This window comes from Poecilia formosa, unplaced genomic scaffold (assembly GCF_000485575.1).
Source record: "Poecilia formosa unplaced genomic scaffold, Poecilia_formosa-5.1.2 Scaffold15, whole genome shotgun sequence".
Taxonomy (NCBI): domain Eukaryota; kingdom Metazoa; phylum Chordata; class Actinopteri; order Cyprinodontiformes; family Poeciliidae; genus Poecilia; species Poecilia formosa.
Genome location: NW_006799954.1, coordinates 1,304,997 through 1,327,269, shown reverse-complemented (window position 1 = coordinate 1,327,269; position 22,273 = coordinate 1,304,997). Strand labels below are relative to the sequence as shown.

The 22,273-nt window shown below is 36.1% G+C and overlaps 1 protein-coding gene across 1 annotated transcript in view; it reads left to right on the top strand.

Moving 5' to 3' along the window:
- eys (eyes shut homolog) overlaps positions 1–22,273 on the top strand; it is a 200,970-nt gene that overhangs the window by 50,363 nt on the left and 128,334 nt on the right. The window contains exons 14-21 of the mRNA XM_016668551.1: positions 10,650–10,763; positions 12,068–12,190; positions 13,781–13,894; positions 14,387–14,620; positions 15,476–15,598; positions 15,701–15,814; positions 18,530–18,643; positions 19,695–19,808. Of these exons, the coding sequence (XP_016524037.1) occupies positions 10,650–10,763; positions 12,068–12,190; positions 13,781–13,894; positions 14,387–14,620; positions 15,476–15,598; positions 15,701–15,814; positions 18,530–18,643; positions 19,695–19,808 (1,050 nt within the window). The remainder of the gene's footprint in view (positions 1–10,649; positions 10,764–12,067; positions 12,191–13,780; positions 13,895–14,386; positions 14,621–15,475; positions 15,599–15,700; positions 15,815–18,529; positions 18,644–19,694; positions 19,809–22,273) is intronic.

The following is a 22,273-nucleotide window of genomic DNA, read 5'->3' as shown; positions in this document are numbered from 1 at the left end:
CAATGAGACACCATGAAATTTCTGTACAAAAAAATATTAAAATCTGTTATTATCTAAATGTCTTAGGAATATCAACACATTCTGCAGTTAACTGCTACTGTAATTATTCATTGAGTATTTTGACAAAGGATAAACATTTAATTTCATAACTAAATAATTAGGAAATGTCTTTATATTCCACTGACTGAAACCTAAAAACTCACTCATAATCTTGAACCTCTGAACTGAGTCTTAAAACACATGTAACTTTGATAGTTTTTTTTTTATCTTAAAATTTCTTGAAATTTTATTTTAAGATCGAAATGATGGTAATTTTTTTTAGACAATCTTTAAAAAAGTCAAAGCTTGACTTGTGTAATTGCCAGGATGTTTACATTTTCTTTGTATAATGGATGGAGCTGTACAGGACTACTCTCTATTACTTTATTTGAATGAGTGCCGTATAATATTGACAGTATCTGCATTTTTGCATGTGATGCTTTGTTGTGTGTTAGTAACTGAACTGATCATTTGCATCAATAAAAAGTCTCACTTGAGCAGATGAACTACTCCAAATGACAGATGGGGATGGTCACCTGCTGTGGAGCAAGGCTTGCCTTGGCTCTTGTACATTATAGGCCATGATGACTGTATTAAAACCGTGTCCCATAAGGCACTTCTTCCTTTGCCCCTTTGCTTCCCCTGTCCATAAATGCAGCTCCTAACCTCAAGTCTGCTTTGTTACAAGGAGCTCTCAGGAGCTTTAGCTCTCAATGACCATTGATCTTGTCTTGTAGGACATGATGTAGATGCCACCTGGAATACAGAGTGAAGCCCTATATAAAGCGGGAATCAGTATTCATGAGTGTGTCATGTGGCTGTAATGAAGCTCATTTTCACTGAGCCAGGAGCAAGAAATGATTAGGTTTTTCTTTGTGAAAAATAGCTATGATTCTGACCAGAATGAGCTCAGTTCAATCTGTGACATTAATGTAAAAAAAAAAAAGAAGAAGAAAGCTTTCATTTCCATCTATCATTTAATGACACATGTGCTTGACTAATTCATCTTTTATCAACAGCCGTGTGCCCATGGAGGCCGCTGTGTGCTGAATAATGCCAGCAGCTACATGTGCATCTGTGCACATGGTTGGTCTGGTCAGAACTGCCGCATAAATGTCAACGATTGTGTCCAACACTGGTGTCAAAATGGAGCCACTTGTGTGGACGAGATTGATGGTTACAGGTAGGTTTCCGAGTCTTGATTGTCTCCGGGCCATTCTGGCACCAGAATGTCAATGATTTTAAAAGCTGTGACATTTACTGCGCTCCCTTTAGGGTTGAGAGAAATCTTCTAACTCACTCTGCTATTAAGAAATTCTCTTTAATCTGTTTCCAGCTGCCTTTGTCCCAGTGGATACACAGGGGTCTACTGTGAGCAGGACATTGATTACTGTGTCGACAGTCGCTGCTCTGAACATGGTGTTTGCCTGGACCAGCGGTATAACTTCACCTGCCGATGCATGCTGGGATATGAGGGGCCGCTGTGTGATGTGGAAGCAAATGAGTGCAACAGTTTCCCCTGCTCTAACGGCGCCACCTGTGTGGACCTAATCAGTGATTATCGGTGCCACTGTCCCCCGGGGTTTGAGGGTATGAGACCATCTGATATGAATCTGAGCCCATTTTGCAGCTATTAATACAGCTGCTAGCTGAAGGGTCGGGCTTTGTAGTGTAGCCTTCGTTGTTAAAAACTAAACTTTTAAAACAAATGTTAAGTATTTGGCGAAATTCACCAGTGTAAAATATGCTAAATGTATTTCTAAATGCAATCCCATATATACAAATAATAAGTAAAGAATTTAACTAATTAAATTTGGGAATTTTGGTATTTGACCTGACTTTACAATTTCTTCTTTAATAATCCTAGTTTCCTATTGTTTACTGACTCTTTTTTTTTATTATTATTTTTTTGTATTCCCATAATATTTCTTTTTAATATGAATACATTTATTTTGTGATGTAAAAGTCTTTAATAATTAATTGCTTTTGTCCCTCCTGACAAAGGAGGAATAAAAGAAGGCCCATTTGCTAAAAGGACAGCACTTATTCCCATTCAATAGCATTTCCAAAAGTTGAAGAATACGTAGATCTTTAATAATTCATCATCGATTCCTCTATAGATCATCCTGAGTCATTGGCCTTCACTTTAGTTTTCTTCAAGCTTGTTCATTGGAATCTAAGCTTGGGGACTGAAATTGCAATGGAAGATGGCAAATGTTGTGTCTGCTGAACCCTTTCTGTTGTTTTTGCATATATTTTGGATAATTAGCTTACTGAAAGACCCAAAGGTGACCCATGATCAGCTTACTGGGAGAATGCACTACATGCTTTATTCAAAATATTTTTTATTTATTTATTTATTTATTTATTTATTTATTTATTTTCAGAGAGGTTATAATACCATGGTTCCCAGTGATATTGGAAGAGAAACAGAGCCAACATAATTAACAGTACACATGAAGTAGTTTTCCATATATCATATTTTGTGATATTAATCCCAAGAGGAATGTTTCTTGCCAAATGGCTTTATTGCCACACAGTCCAAAGGGCTTGACAGATCTATCCCTTTTTTGGTATGTTAATCTCTTGGATCTTGGTGGCATCTTGTGGGGCGATAATGCGATGCTTTATTCTGATTCGTCTCAGAGATGAAGAGGAGGGGAAAAAAACAAAAAGAAAGAAGAAATTGATTTCTCACCAGTTTTTGTATTCCAGTTGTCCTAGAAATAAACCCACAATGAGAAAAATGCAGCTCTCCCCCCCCTCATTCTGTTTCTTTAAAACAAGCTTTGTTTTTGTTTATCCTACTTCTCCTCATGATCTGACCTGTCGCTTTCTTTATCTGCTGTGTGTTCGGACTGGAACTACTAATGTCCCTGCCGGGGCGCAGTGCCAACATTTGCACAAAAATCTGGGCAGCATGTCCACAGAGACCCCTAGCGGACCCTAGAGCGTCGACACAGTTGGTGAAATTTACGTCACACAGGCTTTGTGGTTGAGCGGACAGCAGATCTGACTGGGAGATATAAATAAGGCTTTGGTCTCATCTGAAAGCCGATAGTTTCTGTTAAAGTCCAGCTGTAGTAAAACCCACATGTTTACATTTAGAAAAGCTACACAGATGAGACTCTTCCAAATAACCAGTTGGCATGTAAATACAGTCTAATGATTGTTATGGAGATTTGGTTGCATGACTACCCTAGGGGCCACTCATTGCTGCAGAGCTTTGCAGATTTATATTGACTCCATTACTGTCTTAATTACTTTGCATATTGGCTGATAAACATTTTAAAAAATGCATGTCAGAAAAAAATGCTTTTGTTAACTAGGGAAAATGTACTTCTTAACATTGAACTTTTGAATAAATTCACCCAAGGGTATTGGCATTTTTGCCACTATGACCCTGGTTACTTGGATTTTTCAGATTTTTTTTAAATGTGAGATTATGCAGCTGCAATAACATTTAATGTGTTTTAATGCTCTGTGCGCATGTTTATCGGGATTTCCATTGAATGTGGCTAATAGTAGGCCCTAGGTTAGTTCCATGTATTTTTATCCAATATAAAGGGTCATATTGGCAAAAATGCCACCTTTGCTCCAGTTAAGATTGCAGACAGAAAAGCGACGCCCCATGGCTGAAAGAGAACCAAGAGTTCTGAAATACTGCTAGAGGCCAAAGCTGGTGGAGCTTTAAATTTTGTTAGCGAAATCATTAATCTATTCCATATCAAACGTTTGCCTCGAGGATGCTAAAACTGAGGTTCCACCACTTATGCATACATACATGCATACGCTTCAGCACAATGAATACGTAATCATTTAACTAGATTTCAGTTCAGTGCAATCAGAGTTGATCAGCTGTTCAAGTTCATTTCATTCTGTGGGTGAAATGAGAATTGTTTTTTCTTGCAGGTTTTCTGAATTTTGTGGTTATGGAAACAGAACAACTATCATTTAATTTTCAAAGCAGCAACAGGGAAATAAGTTCCTCTGCAAAACCTTTTAGCTGTGTTTCCTTGATCATCAACTAGAGCTTATTAATTTATCTGCCTTTATTCTGTAGGAAGGACGTGCTCTCAGAATGTAAATGATTGTTGGTCGCAGCCTTGTCTAAATGGAGGCTCATGTGTGGATCTGATAAATGACTACATTTGTCACTGTCCTCTTGGTAAGTAGCGCGCACTTGTGCATTATTGAGGATGTTTACAAAAATACTCCGCTATTAATTATCAGTGACTGTACCTCGGGAATACATGAAAGGTTTATTCCTGTTACAAATTGTTTGTTTTCTTTGATAGTGTTTCGCGTTTTGTCAAGAATGCACTTCCAAATATAGCAAAGAAACAATGGATCGTTTAGTCTGGTCTTTTCAGTTTGAATGCAAGCTTTTAGTAGAGCTCCAAGTAAGGAAAATAGAAGCAATAAATCTTTATTACAGATTGCAGATAGAAAGAAAAACTCTTTTAGAATAAAGGTGAAAATCAATGTCTGTGTTTACCGTTTGTTTAAAACACCGACTCCAGACAGGGTCTATATATATGGGCTATGACAAAGGGAGGTGTTTCTTTTCTTTGTGTGCATCTGGTTTTATTTTATCGTAATAATATATTTGATGCCTACTGAATTGAACATGTCATGCTGCAATGGCCCATCCATTTCCTGCTGTATATGTGATTGGTCACAGTAAGTTGCAAACAGCCACACTCAGAATTCAGAAACAATGATCTGAGAACCCCTGTTTATTCTGTGATGTGATAATTAGTTTCAAGATTTTGAAGATTTTTTTTTATTATTTTATCTGTTATTTATTTATTTATTTATTTTTTTGTATATTGTATTATTAACTAGACTAAGTTTATATTTTGTTTTTTTTTCTGTCTTTTTTTGATTATCGATAAATAATGTTCTTACAGTATGCAGCTCCTGCTACACAGATTTTTTTTTTCTTTCTTTTTTTAGTTTTTAGAAAACGTAAAATGCATCTCAGGTCCCCAGTAAATAATCTACTTTCAGTATTTTCTGCCTCTTGTTTAAATTAGATTTTGGCAGAAACAGAACACCGATGTGTGAGCAAAGCTCCCATTACTGTTTTAATTTCAGTGACAGATTTATAAACAGGTGTTTTTGATCTCCTTTGTCCTTTTCAGAAATCCAATTAGATAAATGCTCTGCCAGGTTTACACGCTTCTCCCTGCAAAACATACACAGAGGGAGACGGACAAAAAAAACAACAATTTTTTTTTCGTTTTTTAGCTATTTATGTATTTTCATCTTTTTTTTTCACTAATTATTTTTTTTTTCTCTTTTAATCATTTCCTTTGCAACTTTATCAGACACCAACACATTTTCCACATGAGTTCAACAAGGATTGTCCATCTCAATTTCTTAATATGTACTTTAGTGTCAAAAATGTAAATTCTTCTTCCACCAGTGTATTAATTGGGAGTCTTGTTTGTTAGTAGTTGGTGGACATTATTTTTGACAAAAGCACAAGTCATATAATAAAGATCTTGCACATTCAGAGATGATATTCTACATACCGTGGTTGTAAACGGTGGTTAATTGAAGCTGCTGTTTTCTTACTATAATTTGGAATCATTCTGACCATTTTCTTCTGGCATCTCACATCAATGAGGTGCTGTTGTTCTTAAAACTGTAGATTTTTTTTCTCTCTCTCTGTTAGACCATTCCCTGTAAACTTGAAAAAGGATCAGGATATTTTTTAAAACTTAACACCAGCCCAGGTGACACTAAGCACCTTCCATGTTCAAAGTTAGTTAAACTCCATTTCTTCCCCTGTCTATCGCTTGCTTTGAATTTCAGCAGATTGTCTAGATGGCTAAATGCAATGACTCACTGCAGCATGTTTTTTTTCTGTTTGTGTGAACTAATTATTTTAGTTAACACAATTAGCTACTTTAACAAGTTAGCTAACAAGGCGGTATGTAGTTGTATCAGCCAAATTTGGTAATATGCTTTAGGTAAGAAGTAAAATGATCAACAATGAGTATATTTTAGCAGGATATGGTCTCAAAAACAAGCTTGTCTGGCAGTATCAGTACTCTGACCTGAATCCAGCTTTCAAAATAACACCAGGCCTTTAAACCATTTAAATGAATCAAACTTAATAGCTGGCAGCAATCTGAATTTGCTGAAAAAGTCAAAAGGGCAATTCTTATTTCGAACCTCCTTCTCTGTTGCACTAAACCACTAGCAGCTGTCTGATAGAGAAGGGAGGTCCCATTTGGAGATGGTGACACTGTAAAAGTGACATTCCTTCATGCAACATTAACCTCAAAGTGAATTGCATGCACAATTGGTTATTAAACACTTCTGAAACACCCTGTTGGAGGCAATAGCTGTCCATTAACTAGTCAAGGCAACACATAATCTAATGGGAAAAGGGTAACTGGAAGGTCATCAAACATCTAGATAGATGTGATGATGTAAAGTAAGCTCATCTGGACTTGGGTTCCAATGTGAATACTAAGCTAACTTAAGGGTAAATGTACCCATAACTTATTGCAACAGTTTTCTTTCTAAATGGACTCCAGTTTTCAAGCACTCACAGCATGCAAGCAAAAGTAATAATGCACAAACTTTAGAGGAAGTAAAATGAGAATAAGGGAACAATATGTATTGTACATATTTCCAGCCACTTTTATACATAAAGAAATAATAAAAAAAGATTGTTGTGGCATTGCAAATATTCTTATTTTGTTACACAGCAGAGTAGCTGACTATTCTGTCTGTAAAGTGTTCATTGTGTTTATCAGCGAGACAGTGACAGCTGATTTTTGCAAATTGCACTCTGTAGCACCACCCCGAGAAGGTAAAGGTCTAAACAGTGTGTGTCCAAGATGTGTGGGGTCTGCAGAGATGTTAGCTGCCCTTTTCCTTTTCTTGACACTAGAGCTGTTCAAGTCCTGGATGTAAGAAGTCATATGAAGTCTCTTGACAGCTAGGGAACCCAACATTACACATACGTACTTCATGAGGTTTTCTTCCATCTGATTTGTATAGATTTATGTTGACTTTAGCTGTTAGAATCATTCATTTTAGTTAGAGCTCATCAATCAGATTTTTATTTATTTATTTTGTCTGAATTAGGATCTTTGCTTTTGGAAACTGCTCATATCAATTTTATCCAATGTTGATTTGTCTTTAATGCTACAATTAAAACAATTTGATCTTTTAAAGCTAAAACAAAAACATGAACAAACTACATGCTAAAATTCAATTCAATAATAATAGAACCCAATGTATAATTTATCCCAAAACAAAATTATTTGGGTTTGTCACTATTTAAAATTGCAGATAATTTACTCGCTTGAATAAAAACACAATATACATTGATGTAGTACTGTCTGTGTAAAGATTCTATACTGCGATTTTAGATTCAAATACGTAAAACAAGCCAAAGTAGTCTATTTAAGTTAGATTAATGATCAATCATTCTGTCTCTGTGCTTTATTTATAACTCTAGATATTGACGTTGGGATCAGTTGGTGACATACAGACGTGCAGCCTGTATGCTAGATAAATTTGATGTAGATCAGTCTGATATGGTGAGCTGTTGTCAGTGATTTTACTCAATTACCATACTGCATAGCAGGTGGACTGTAAAAGGAAGGAATCGATACTATTAATCTGCTGAGAATATATAAAGCCATACAACTATGAAGATGAGCTGCTGGTTTATATGTTTTTTTTATGTTTATTAATTCTCTTTACCTGGGCTTGATTCTGTTGTCTTAACAGGAATTATCTATATCTATGCTTCCAGGGTTTAAAGGAAAAGATTGCTCTGTGGATATTGACCTTTGCTCATTTGGACTATGCAGCGAACACACATTAATATGCACCGAGAGCCGGGATGGGCAGAATGTCTCTTGCACATGTGAAAAAGGTGAGTGAGACCTTTAACAGGGGTGAATAGTGAGAGGGAGAGTGTGTTGTAGAGTCGTGTGTTGAGTGTGTGTATTTCTGATCTCTGAAGGCTTGACAAAGATGACTTGACTGTACTGAAAAGATAAGGTGATCTAAAGGACAAGCGGTAGCTTCAGAGAGTATTAATTTGGGAACAGTTTTTCATTCTTTTGACAAGATTCTATAATTCACTCTTTGTAGAAATAAAAACAAACAAAAAACTCTTTGCTGATTCACAAAACATTATAATTCTCTGTATGTGCAGTTACATTCGGTCAGGAGGGTTTTAATTTCTTTCAGAGAGGATGAGTCTCATCAGTTGCCGAAAGAAATTACTCAGAAGTGAGTGGGTTAGACTTGAATGAAGCTTTGCAGAGAGTCTAGGCTTCATAATAAAAGGAGCCCTTCATGTTGAACTACGTCAACATGCACCGGGAATCATGCCGCTCATTTCTGGATGCTGTCAGCCTGCTGGAACTAAAAACATTTTTCCTACCACGCCAAGCATAATTCACTCTGGAACAGCTAGAGCCTCTCTTCTCAAACGGATGGCTATTGCATAGAAGTCCATGTAATGCAATCAATAACTGTAACATCATTACTCCTGTTGCATTTATGCTTGGCATATGTCAGAATGAAGGATTGTGAGTGATTTCTTATGTAAATGAAAGCAACCTCCACTATGCTGCATTTCCCAGATCACTTCTCAAGGGTAAACTTTCAATTGCTGTCTTGTTTAGATGTCTCTTGTCAGCAGCCTTGGCATCCAGATTATCAACTTTAATCCTCGTCTGTCTAAATTGCAGCTAGCTGGTCCTAAGTTTCATTTTTATTCTATATACTTTATAAAAAATATTTAGACCTGGTAGAATGCATAATGGTAAAGTGGAAGGAACAAAAGATAAGATTTTTAAATTTTTTTCATTAAGTACAATACATGCATTTCGCAGGTGACACGATACTCACCATGAAACATTGGTGATGGCAGCATCATGCTTTGGGAATACTTTTATTCAGAAGATAAAGAGAAAAGTAGGTAAAGTTAATGTAAAAATGGATGGACCACTTTTCAGGCCAATCCTGAAGGAAAACCTCTTCAATTCTTCAAAAGACTTGAGATTGCAACAGATATTCACCTTACGTCAGGGCAACAGCCTTAAATATTGACCCTTTAAGAGTTGAGAGCAAAACATATTTAGGTGTTAGAGTGGTCCAGTAAAATCCCAGAACTAAATTCAATTGAGACTTCAATTGTAGCACAGTTTGATACAGACTATTTTTTTCCAATCTGACTCAACTTGTACCACTTTCCTTAGAAGATGCAAAAATGTCTCTGAAAGAAATGCAGCTGCAATTCCAGTCAAATGTGACTTCTGAATTATTGACTTGGGTTTTGATTACTCATTTATTCTTCTCACATTTGTAATTGAAATCATATACTTTCATTCTACTTTTTAGTTATGCATTGGTTTATTTTGGTCTGTCAAATCTAAATAAAAAAAACATGGAGTTTGTGTTTGTAATGTGACAAGGGTTTAGAGGAATGACTATATTTTACATACATATCACTACATTTTCAGAGTTGTAATTTTTCACCCATTATCTAAACCATAAACAATATTTAATCCTAGCTTATATTTAAATGAGATATTCATCATTAAAGAAGAAGTGAGGATCATTTGGATTTGGTTGCTGGGGAAAATCTGGATGTTTAGCTGCTATACCACTCATAGAGATTAATTTCCACATTTTAAGTCAGTTTTGAATTAAGACTTTTTTGACTGAGGCATTGTTTCCTTGTGCATGGTTTGTAAGGAGCAGCTTTGCAGTGTAAGATGTTTTTTGTGCCATAAAATTACTTGAGCTCCATTATTTGTTTCATCAAACGCTCTTTCTGGCATAAGATAAGGTTTTTGTTGTTGTTGTTGTTTTTTTGTTTTTTTTGCCATCATGCAGGTTTCTGCTGTGCAGCAGTTGTTTTTGTTTGGCTTCTGTTTCTGTATTTTGTCACTGTTATTTTTGCAGGAAACTGCTTATTCTGCAGCCAAGCAGATGCTGCGAATGTGCCTTTTATACATTTTTTTCCCTATCACATATCTAATTGTGCAAAGCATCTCGAGCAGCTCATATTCTGTTTTACCTTGGCTGACTATGTGAAACATTCGTATTGTACCCACTGTACATTCAAATGCTTCTGTGGGTTAATTTAAGGTCAACCCACATGCAGGTTGTTTTCTGCTTGCAGTAAAATGACTTAAACACAGGAATGTTTCTTTCCTTTTGTGTGTGTGTTTGTGTGCGTGTGTGTGTGTGTGTGTGTGCGCGTGTGTGTGTGTGTGTGAACAAATGTTTGTGTGCGTCTGCCTACGTGTGTGCTGATGCATGTTATTTGATGTAGTACTGTCTGCGTATAGATTGAGTTTGATTTTGAAGAAGGCATTTGGCCTGTTTTATGTAATAAATCAGGAGGGCAATGATGGGCTCTTATTAAACATGATTAAATGATCCAGTGAGCTGAGTCTGCCTGTTCTCAGCAAGCTCTTTGAATCAATACAAGCATTGAAAGCCAGCTTTTGTTTGTGAAAACAAAGTCATGCTGATCCTAATTGGCTGAGGAATGAAACCAGGCGAAAAGATCAGAAATAAAGAAATTCTCCCCTCTTCTTTAATGTGTACTGCAGGGTATGGAGGTGCATTTTGTGAAGTAAATCTCGACGAATGTGAATCAAAACCGTGTCAGAATGGAGGAATTTGTGTGGATGACCTTGACCAGTATCAGTGTTTGTGCTTGGAAGGTAAGTTTCAGGAAATTTACAAAAAAAATAAAAAAATAAAAAATAGAATCTTTTACAGCAGACTGTGTGTTGCTTAGTACGATATTTGAACATGTTTAATATAAAGTGTAATGATACACAGAAGTTTATATAATTGAAACTAAAGAGAATACCTTTGAAGCTTCTGTAGAATAAATTAGGCTACCTCCACCATAATTTCCATATAGAAATGCTAAAATTCCACGTGGGCATTTCACATCAAAAACACATGATGCAAACTTTGATATTCAGCATTTTAAAAGAGACTTGCATTGGCGATACGGTAATCATTTGCTTTGGCTTTCTGTAGATTGTTAAAGTGACAGTGAATGTCATAGTGAGATTTAATGAGAATTGAATTGAAAAGATTTTTAATGTATATAAATCTTGAGGAGGAATACAAAAAACATTCATTTCACTGCACAGACAGTAGTTTACAACTGAACGATTTTCCATACCAGTCCCAACAGGTCCAAACTTGCACCAAGCAAGTCCAAACTGAAACCAGGCTGCAAGATGCTTAAAGAAGTCTCCAAAAACTCTTAATGTTCTATTATTCAAAATAATCCGATCCCCTAAGAGAAATTTCACTTGCATATTATTTGATGTAGTACTGTTTAGTTTTAACGAGAAATAAATCCCAGGTAGTTTTCTAATAATTTCTTTGTCGAGTCGACACCTTGCCAGTGAAACATATCTCTGACTAAACCTTGATTGCAGGTGAAGTCTGTTATGCATTTTTAATGAAGTCAGAATAATTGTCAAATTTTATGACTTGGAGGGAGATGGAAATTGGTTCCATGGTCAGTTTGAGAAATGATGAGGATTTGACCTGCACCGATGGTGCTGATAGCTAAGCATTAGTCATGGCTCTCCTGTAACTCCGGTGTGTGACAGTGCTAATGATAGTCATTTTGTAGCGTGACCATGCAGTGGAATATGTTTATGAGAGACAGAATGGCAAAAACGACACAAATTTCAGCCCTCGCTTTTACTTCATTGCTTTAACCTTTTATTGTGGAAAAAAAAAAGACACCCAAGGTGCAAATTAAAATTCATTAGAAAGAAAAAAAAAACAAAACAAAAAAAACTAAGGCAGAAAGTGGGGAGAAATTGCATTTCTTTTTTTCTTTCCACTCATCAGTATGTATTTGCAAACGTGTGATGAGCTTTCATTGACAAGTCATGTCAGATTTCATCACTTTTGATACCAATTAGTATCTTTTCAAGTCTGGTGTTTACTGACATTCACGCTCCAACTCCGACGCTATTTTTCTTTTTCTCAGGCTTTGGGGGTTTCAACTGTGAAATCAACCATGATGAATGTGTCCACGGATACTGTGCCAATAATTCCACGTGTATTGACTTGGTTGCAGACTATGAGTGTATCTGTCCTTCAGGTTTTGGTGGTGAGTTATCTTTATCATTTCTCCTGGCAGTCCTTAAAACACAGAGCATAGATTGATAGCTCCTGAGTGCTGATAACCATCAACCTGTCCCTTTGTCACATCCAAGAGCTCACTCACTATTTCCCAAATGAGTGCACCTGACTGAGAATGGTGTTATAACTGTTTCATCTCCTGTAAAAACCAAAGATCAAAGTTTCAAAGTAAAAGTGAGGTGAAACTGATTCCGTAACATGTACTCCAAGTATTCCACTATGTTTAAAGATATGTTGTATACAGTGCACCTGTCAAGTTCATTTTTGTTATCATTTGTCTCATGTATTATATATACCGTGTGGTGTTGCTTACACAGACACATATCAGCTACACTCAATAGCAACATCACCCTTACAGGATCCCATACCACACATGCAATAAACCGCAGTGGTTTACTTGTGATGGAAAAAAAAATGTCCATCATAAATCATTTTGAAACTGTGCCCATCATTAATTGGACACATCTCTTGCAATCCTGTACAATTCAACTTAAAAACAAACAAATATATCAGAGAAAACAACATCGTCATCCACCTTAACAAAATTCTAATTGTATCTCAAAAGCGAATCCTAGATTGACTTTTTTTTTTACCTTGGGTTTGGTGTTTTGCTGTGACCTGACTAGGGTTGGTTAGATCATAGTCTGATTGACCCATCCCTTATAGACTTCTTACACAGTTTTGAACATCTTATAATGTTATTTATTTAAAAGATGTATTGCATGACATGTAACAAAAATAGGAGTAAAGGTATGGCTTCAGAGTGAGTTATTATGCTGAAAACAATACACAAAAGGAAACTATTTTAACATTAAACAAAGCTTACGTACTTAAAAGTAAATAAACCAGTGTCCTGTGGTAGTACAGGGGTAGAGCACAACCCACGTATGGAGGCCTTAGTCCCTGACGTGGCCGTCGCAGGTTCGAGTCCCGGCCTGATGACTTTGCCGCATGTCTTTCCGCTTTCTCATTACCCACTTCTTTCCTGTCTGATCACTCCCAAATTATTTTTTGGCTCTAGGACACTAGAGCCAAAAAAAATGTAAATGAACCAAATGACAAAATTGTGATTAATTTTGACCAAAGGTCATTCCTATTTCCTTAAATGAAATAAAAATATTTTTTACTTGAAAGCAGATTAATATATTCATTCCAGTTATTTTTGTCTGACACTATAATTTATTTCAAGATCTAAAACATAAACCATGACCAAATAACAGCAAAAAGAACTCTTCAAATAAAGTATTACTTATTCGCTTTCTCATTGCATCAGAAAGCGAGTACTACAAGCCAACAGCTCAATGGAATCTGCAGGTTTTGCTTAGACAGAAACTGTATAAACTATTTTGAATGATTAACTGAGTTTACTGTGCTGTTTGATAACGAGGTTTGTTTGTTTGGAACATATGTCGTATTGAATTGAAGCGATTTTTTTTTTTTTTTTTGCAAAGAGCTTTGAGTCAACATTTGTTGTGAATTCCATTTAAAAGAGATGTGAAAAACTTTTTCAGAGCCACTGCCATTTATTTGTCTTAGGCATGTCATTCAAATCTTTCAGGTAAGAATTGCTCCATATCTTTGTCTGCATGCACAACTGACCCACTCCTCTGTAGAAATGGAGGAACTTGTTTCCTTTCTTACACTGAGGAAGTACAGTGCATTTGCCCCTTAGGTAAGGAACTTTTTTTTTTTTTTTTTTTTTTTTTTAATAAATTGAGTTATGTGAATTTATCTAAATTCCTATTGGATTTAATATGTGGGCTAAGCCTTTGATATAGTGGTGTGGTGAATATAGATTACACCATGTTAGGCTATTGTGTTTACCTGGACCTTTTCATGCTTAATGCGGTCTCCTTTGTGAGTTCTGTCTGTAATGAAAACATATTAATGTTGTTTATTGCTGTGAAATCAATGACAAACACATTAACCTCTGAACATAATCACAGCTTATTTGAAGCCACTGCCAGTGCGGGTTTTCTTTTTTTTTTTTTTTTACCAATTTCTTCCCAGTCTGCTTAAACAGTAAAAATCAGCAACCATAAAAATCACAGGCAACTGGAGCATCATGTGAAATCAAAATATGTGAATCCTGCCATGTGTAGGTAGGCATAAGGAAACCGCTCACAGCACATCACTCTCTTCTTTGATCCTGCCTCTTTTTCAGGCTACAGTGGCGGAGACTGCTCGTCGTCGGTGAACCAGTGTGTGTCAAATCCATGTGACCCTGAAGGGACCATTCTCTGTGAAGAGCTGAAAAGTACTTATAGATGTGTGTGCCATCATGGCAACACGGGAACACACTGCGAGACACCTATAAACCACTGTGTTGACGGCCTTTGTCAACACGGTTCAGTATGTGTGGATCTGTCAAGAGGTTTCAAATGCGATTGTTTACCAGGTGGGTTCGCCCTTCAGCTGAAGCAGAGGCTTTCCCTTGACTGAGTCATGTACATAGCAGGCACACTTCCAGCTGATGCTTTCACTTGTTCAGCTTTCTTCTCTGTAGGAGTTTAATCTCTTTGGCCTTAAGCAACAACCCGCAGTAGCCTTTATGCATTGTGTAAGTCGGGGCTTAGCTCATCAGGATGTGAGTTGACTTCAAAGCACTGATAATGCACAGGATGTCTGTGTGTTGGAATGTGTTGGATTTTCATCAAAGTAAGAGTCTACTGTTAGGGAATGTACAGGCAAAGCCGTACATTTTAGGTTCATATTATAATGACAAAATGACTGTTAAACCTAATTTATCAATGCAAATGTATCTTTTTTTTTTTTTTTTTACCTGGTAGTGGTAATACTAAAAGAACAAAAAGTGAAAATAAAAAAAAATAAAAAAAACTTTATTGTCGATGACATAAATTATTATGAAGGCCTGTGTTACATCACAGGCCATATCAACGACACATAATGCGCAACGCTGTGATATTTCGATCACATCATCATGTTGTATTATGTTATATTTGTATGTCAGCATGTGCACATGTATATATATGAGAGTTTTGCTCGGAATAATGTACCTAAATGATTACTTCACTTGCTTGACTATGCAGAAGAAAAGGGCAAGTTTAACTAAGCGGATGCATCTTCCTCAATCTTTTCAGAAATGTTAGATTAAATGTACCATTTAATTTATTTGCCACACATCTGATATAGAGTCATCAATCAATCATATGTTAGTAGCAGTGGTTGCAGCAGTCGTATAACAGTATTACAATGTTTTATCTAGAATGAGCTAACAGCCTGTTCTCTACAGGTTTAACAGGTCAGTTTTGTGAGATAAACATTGATGATTGTGAACTGGATCCATGTGGACTCCTCAGCATTTGTAAAGACTCTCTGAATGGCTATAATTGCTTCTGCGCACCTGGATTTATTGGTAAGTGAGAGCTATCTTGAAGTCATTCCTTATGTAGTGATGTGGCTTTTTTTCTGTTTTAAGAAGGAATCAACATATTCTGCTCTCAAACATTTTTTTTAGGAAATAACTGTGAGATTGAAGTGAATGAATGTCTGAGTCGCCCTTGCGAAAATGGGGGGTCATGCATTGATGAGCTCAACTCATTTAGTTGCGACTGTCCTGCTGGAATAACAGGTGGGTGATCATTTCTTAGATTCTCTAAATTCCTTGTTAATTTAAGATACACTTTTAAAGCATTTTTCAGTTATTAGATGATATAGTCATAACAGTTAAGGATTTTTTTTTTTTAATAGCTAGTATCAAATCTGATGGATTTGATGGTTGTGAGTTCAGTTCACACTTTCCTCCTCTGCCACATCTCCAAGGATCATTTGACAAGTTGTCTGCTGATCAGTCTCACCTGTTATTCACTCACAGATCTCTGTGTTGTTTATTTAACTAGTGTCACAGCTGTCTCCTTGGTGTTATGACAGCCACTACAAAAGCTGTTTTTAGTGGCTTTTAAAAGAAAACTGTAGGTGTTTAAAGAAGATGCAGCTCAGAGAATAAAAAACAAACTTTAATATTCAAGTATGTAGGTGCACAATTAATTATCAATTAGATTGCTATAAACATGTACACCTGCTTAAATGAGTAATTAACAGAATGGTCAATTGTATTGTAAATATAGCTAACACTGATTGAAGCTGACTGACACTCCTGTTCACAACTGAACAGTGAGAATTAAAATGCATTTAAAGTCCAATTTCAACATTAAATCAAGATGCCTCTCAAATATCCTTTGATATTTTACTATCTTAACTCTGACTTTGTTTTATCAGAGCAAGTTTGATTGATTGCTCCTGAGGTTTTTTATTACATTAAAAAGTTGTACTCTGTTGTTGGTTTCCTGTTTATTGTTTTACAACATTTTTATTTTATTTTGTTTTTTAAAGTTTGAATGCTTACCTGCCTGGGACAAAAAAATGAAAACTGCCTTTTTTTTTATTTCTTCTGTTTGATAATAATAATGATGATGCATAGGCGCATGAGGTGCCTTGTTATAGAGGATAAGCTACATGGCCCGCTACTGATAAAGCAACTAACTGACTGAGAAAGAGGACATGAAATGTGTTGTTCTTTGGTCTCCAAAGAACAACACACTGAACTGTTACACCACTTATTTAGCTGCTAATGGATTAAGTTATTTACACACTCAAGCACACAAGCAGCACATACAACTGCAATTAAGTGAGTACTGCCTTCATTGACACTTGTCTACATTTAACTATACATTAGCAGTGTTGGAAAGTATATCCTAATACTGTGGTGAAAACCAGAATTTAAATCTGATGCAGTAATAGATTTACTAGAAATGGCTACAACTCAATACTAAAGTTAATAAACAAAGAGTGAGAAATTTTGTAACTGAGTTGTCCACCATAGGGATTGATCTGAATAACTTCAAAGCTACGCTATGTAACTTTGCATATTTGTTGAAACTGTCACGCAGACGTCAACCAAACAGAGAGATTCTGCTATGTGACGTAGTGGCCTGTAGTTGGTGTCCTGGCAGAAGATGTAGGCACCAGTGCAGGTCAGCAAACTGCATCCTCTCGCTTTCAGTAAATAAAGCCAAGCCAATTTCTCAATTTTATCCGCCATTGTTCAAAGAGACCCGGAGAGGAAAAGAACGCGAGAGCCAAGACGCTCCTCCCAACATGCGTCTAGAGCTTTTTTGATGCTCGATGTCAACGTCTGACTTCAAAGTGCACAAATATCCAACTTGAGGCGTTTGACAAATTTTCGACGTGCGGAACACGTTCGGTCGGCATTAGCTGCCAATAAAAATAATTTTTTGAAGTGGCTTGATCAAAGTCTGGACTTGAATCAAATTGGGATGCATAGCTTGACCTTGAAGAGGCCATTTATGGTTTAAATTAGTCTAATGAGACTAAGCTAAAATAAAGTTACTTGAAAGTGTTGCAACTGTTGCAACCAAGGACAGCTCAACCAATTATTAGCTTTAATCAGTTTTTACTTTTTTGCCCAGGGCCAGGTTTGTTAGAATAGTTTTTTTCTTTCTTTTTTTTTTTTTTTCCTTTTTACTTACAGAAATTATTATTTAATTTCTGTTAATTTAAATAACAGAAATTTAATTCTGTTTTTAATTTGTTGGATTCAAATCATGTGACAAAATATTAAAAAAAACCTGAATACATTGTTGTTTTTTACTTTAACATGTTTGCTTAAGAAAAATCTAAACACAGATAGAGATTGTTCCTGGTTTTCAAGAACTTAAAAATCTTTGCATTTTTCCAAAGTATTTGTGAAAGTCTCTGTTTTCTTTCTTACTGACAATAGACTTTGACCAAAAAAAAAAAAAAAAAAAAAAAAAAGAAAATCAATATGTCAACATGAACTACATGCAAACCTTCATGGCTCATCTTCAGGGAAGGTAGTGAGGCTATACAGCAAGTTCTGTCCTTTGTAGTGTTACAAGAGCAGCACAAGCAGTACTCTGTAATTACATGAATTGTTGGCGTAATTCAAAGACCCATTATCATGTTGGCATTTCACACTTTGTAACAGCCTCCTCTTGCGCTCACACAGGCTGTAAATGTGTGAGACAGTGATAGTGCAAAAAGGAAAAGGAAACATCTTGTTGCTTTGTGTGTTTGCTGTTCAGCTGCTTTGTTGACTTTGCCCAAAAAACGTGGAGCAATGCACAGCCTATAAAACGTGGAGCAATGCACAGCCTATAATGGGTCTACAGAGCTGGTGTACCTATTTTGTACATCTTTGTTTTATCACATTTATTGTTGGTGTAAACCAAGCCGTCACATCGACACTTGTCATGATTTTACTTTATTCATCTTTTGTTTTATTTCATGTTGTTTTTTATCACAGGTAACTTCTGTGAAGTCAATATAGATGAATGCATTTCCTCTCCTTGCCTGCACAATGCTACATGTGTCGACCTTCTTCATGGCTACAAATGTGTTTGCAAGTTTGGCTTTACAGGTTTGTACATTTTGCTAAGGGGAATTCTTCATCTTTTGTCTCATTTAGACCTAGAATTTTCTGACTTTCTACCTCCTGTTCTAATAGTCTTGCTAGCCATGTGCATCGGATTATAGAAACATTTCTGATTTACAGTAGAAACTTTAAGTTGAACAATAAGCTTCAACAGTATTTTTTTTTTGCTTTGTCTTTCATTCTTCTTAAACTAGTAAGACTTAAAATGGCAAATTATCAATTAAAATTATTAAAGGTTTCCTAACATTTTTCTAGGGCACTTACTTTACACATCGATACAAATTAAAATCGACAGTCATTGCAACCAAACTCACTTTTTCAAGACTATTGTCTTACAGTTCAATGTTCTTAAGCAAATAACTGCTAACACCAATTGAAAGCAAGGTGGAGAGAAAAGCAATAAAAAACCATCAAGTTTTATTTATTTTTGTTTTTTACAAAGACAAGTTGAGATTAATTGGGAGATACATCAATTCCACTCTTCAAAGTCAAACACAGTAATTGCTTCTCAACAGTTTCCTGACAACCCCAAATAATTCTCACGGAGAATGAATTATTGGGTAAATTACCCAAACTCTGGTTGTTTGCACAGGCAAGTCTATGCTCACTAATTGGCTCGTTTCTATTTTTCCAGACATATTACAGATAATGTGTGAAATTCCATACTAAGTACACTGAACACCATGTCGCATCACTACTTGAAATATATTACATTCTTTAATTCTGTTTCGCAGTCCCAGGTATCATTGTTGTGTTTTGTTTGGTGAGTAATATTTGCAAAGTGCCCTTTCTCCTAAACATTTAATTTTGTCAAGTTCATGTTGGTTACCCAAGATATTTGGATGCATTTTTCAATAAGATAAAACGAATTGTTCTGAGTCACTAATGCTAAGAAACCTGTTGGACAGTAGTGATCCCTTATGACACAGATCATGAAGTGTTTGTGGCACAAACATTAAATTAATTACCTGCATTCTTTGTGCAAGTCACCCTTCACTACAACATATTTATCAATTTGTGCTATTTTCTGTCAAAGGTACAGAATGTGAGCTTGACATTGATGAGTGTGCTTCATCTCCTTGCAAGAATGGCGCAACGTGCATTGACCTGCCCGGTAATTACTTCTGCCAGTGTGTGGCTCCATTTAAAGGTAATGAGCACTGAGAGAAGGGGGACAAAAAGCAAAGTTAATTAACTTCACATACTATTATTTTCACCCACCTGAACTCACTTCATATGACACATTAAAATGAGTACGTCTTCATTTTGTATCTCAGGTTAAAGAAAGAATACGGGCGTGATTAGACTGATGTAAGCCCCGGTCAAGTTTGGGCCACCCAAGTGTCGACTTCATCACTTTGTTAGATAGAAGGAGTGGCACTTTGCAACATTACCGGTGCATATAAAAGCTAAAGGCTTTGAGGTGGTTTGAGAAATCTTTGATTTAGATTCCATTATTCATTGTGATCAGTACAGGTGCATATCAGGTTATAAAAATTATTAAAAAATGTATAATTATTTTTAGTATTTCAGTTAGAAAGTGAAATTTGTGGTTATGGTCGGTGCAATATTGACTGTGGCATGATAGCAATTTCTTGTGACTGCTGAGGTTTAAAAAAAAAAAAAAAAATTAATATAATGGTGTACTTGAGTTGCCCTGCTTTGTTGGATCTAACATTGCATCTTCCTCTTAACAGCACTCCATAGATCCTCTTTGAATTTTAGGTTTGATGAGTTTGGCCAGTCCAGCACAGTGAAATCACTGCTAAAACCCCAGATACCAATCCATTTGACAGTGTCTGCAGGTGCAAAGCCCTCCTGGGAAGTGAAATCGGTTTATCCATAAGGCTTTTCAGCAAAAAGAAGTATAAGGTTCTCTAAAATTACCTGGTAGATAGCTACAGTGATTTTGGTCTTCAGAGAACACAGTAACCCAACACCAACATATGGCATGGCTCCCCAAATGACCACTAACTGTGGACGGTTCTATTGAAACCCAAGCCAGTGCCCCTCCAATTCTCTTCCTGACTTTGTGTCCTTGATTTCCGTCAAATGCAACGTTTCTTTTAATCTGAAAAGAGGACTTTGGAACACTGTGTAACAGTCCAATCTATTTTCTTCTTTATAAGATGGGCCTGAAATAGTCTCTGGGTCAAGATTGGCTTAACTCCAGCAATGTGACAGTTGTGATCCATGTCCTCTATGTATAAGGTTTAACAAAAGGAATGCAGCTCCTGGTCCTGAATATATCTGCCCTCAGTGGCTCTTGAGCATCTGCCCCCAAACTCTTGAATGTACTTTGGTTCACAAGCTGCAGTTAGCCTTCTGCTTGTGCATCTTTTTTTCTCCACACTTTTTTCTTCTTCTCAACTTGCCATTCACTTGATCAGATACAGAAATTTAACTGCCAGCTTCTCTACGAATAGACTTTTGTTACTTTGTGTCAATGACTCTTTGCTAACAACTGATGAGTCGACAGTCGTCTCCATGTTCGCAGGTTAGAACTAAAACATACTGGATGCTGAACCTCAAGGACTGACTTTAGTACTTCTGGTTAAAAAAAATTCCTGAAATGTAACAAAGTTTTCTGAGAAAAATCATTTGGGGTTTTATTAGCTATAATCATAAAAATGAATGCTGGACATATCTAACTCCGTATGTATAATGGATTGACAGTTTGAGGCCTGTCCAGTGCATAGCCTGCCTCCTGCCCACTGGCAGATGCGTGGTTATACACCACAAATCGATGGATTGATATCAGTTTCACTTTTTGAGTTAAATTACAGAAATTAATTCATTTTTATGTTTTAATTTATTGAAGTGCAGCAGTATTTTAATTAATTTCTAAGTGGCTTCAAAAAAAAGAGTCTGCCATTAACTTCAAATAACCTAGTTAAAATTTTTGTACTTCAGTTCCTAAGAGCAGCTCATTGCAAATCATTAAAACATATGAAAGACATTCAGCCAGACTCTACCTTTACACATTTTGAATGAACCCTTGTTAAAACCGCAGTACCACTCTCACAGTTCTAATTAGCTCATTGGCTGTGAGGTCCCCTTGAAAAGACAATAATCAAGACAGCACTTCACAAATCTGAACCTTGCTGAAGCAAGGCAGAGGAAGTGATTACTAAAAAAAAAAGAAACACTAATAATTTACACAAAGACATTTCAAACTGGCAATGGGAGTCGAGAAATTTTAGAGTCCAGATGAAAATCTAGCTCTTCAGTCTGCAATTCTAAGTGGATTAATACTTTTTTCTGTTATGTTTTACTTATTTATTTTTCTTAGAAATTGAACTGCCTTCCATCACACCAAAGCGGGTGTATGTACACCCTAAAAGAAATCAGGAATTGTACATAATACAATTGCCTTTAAGTGAACATTTAAGTGTTTTTTTTTTAAGTTTTGTTCATATTATATTCTTTTTTACTGCTAATTTTATTGGCAATGAGTTATTTTGATCAAAAACATTTTATTTATGTTGCAGAGATTATCAGAGGTAGGACAAAATCCCAAAATGTTTGTTTTAGCTTTTTTATTATTGATTTACTGTTCATGGCATAATTCCACAAGCACTGCGTGGCATCATTAGGCTTCTACACAAAGACATT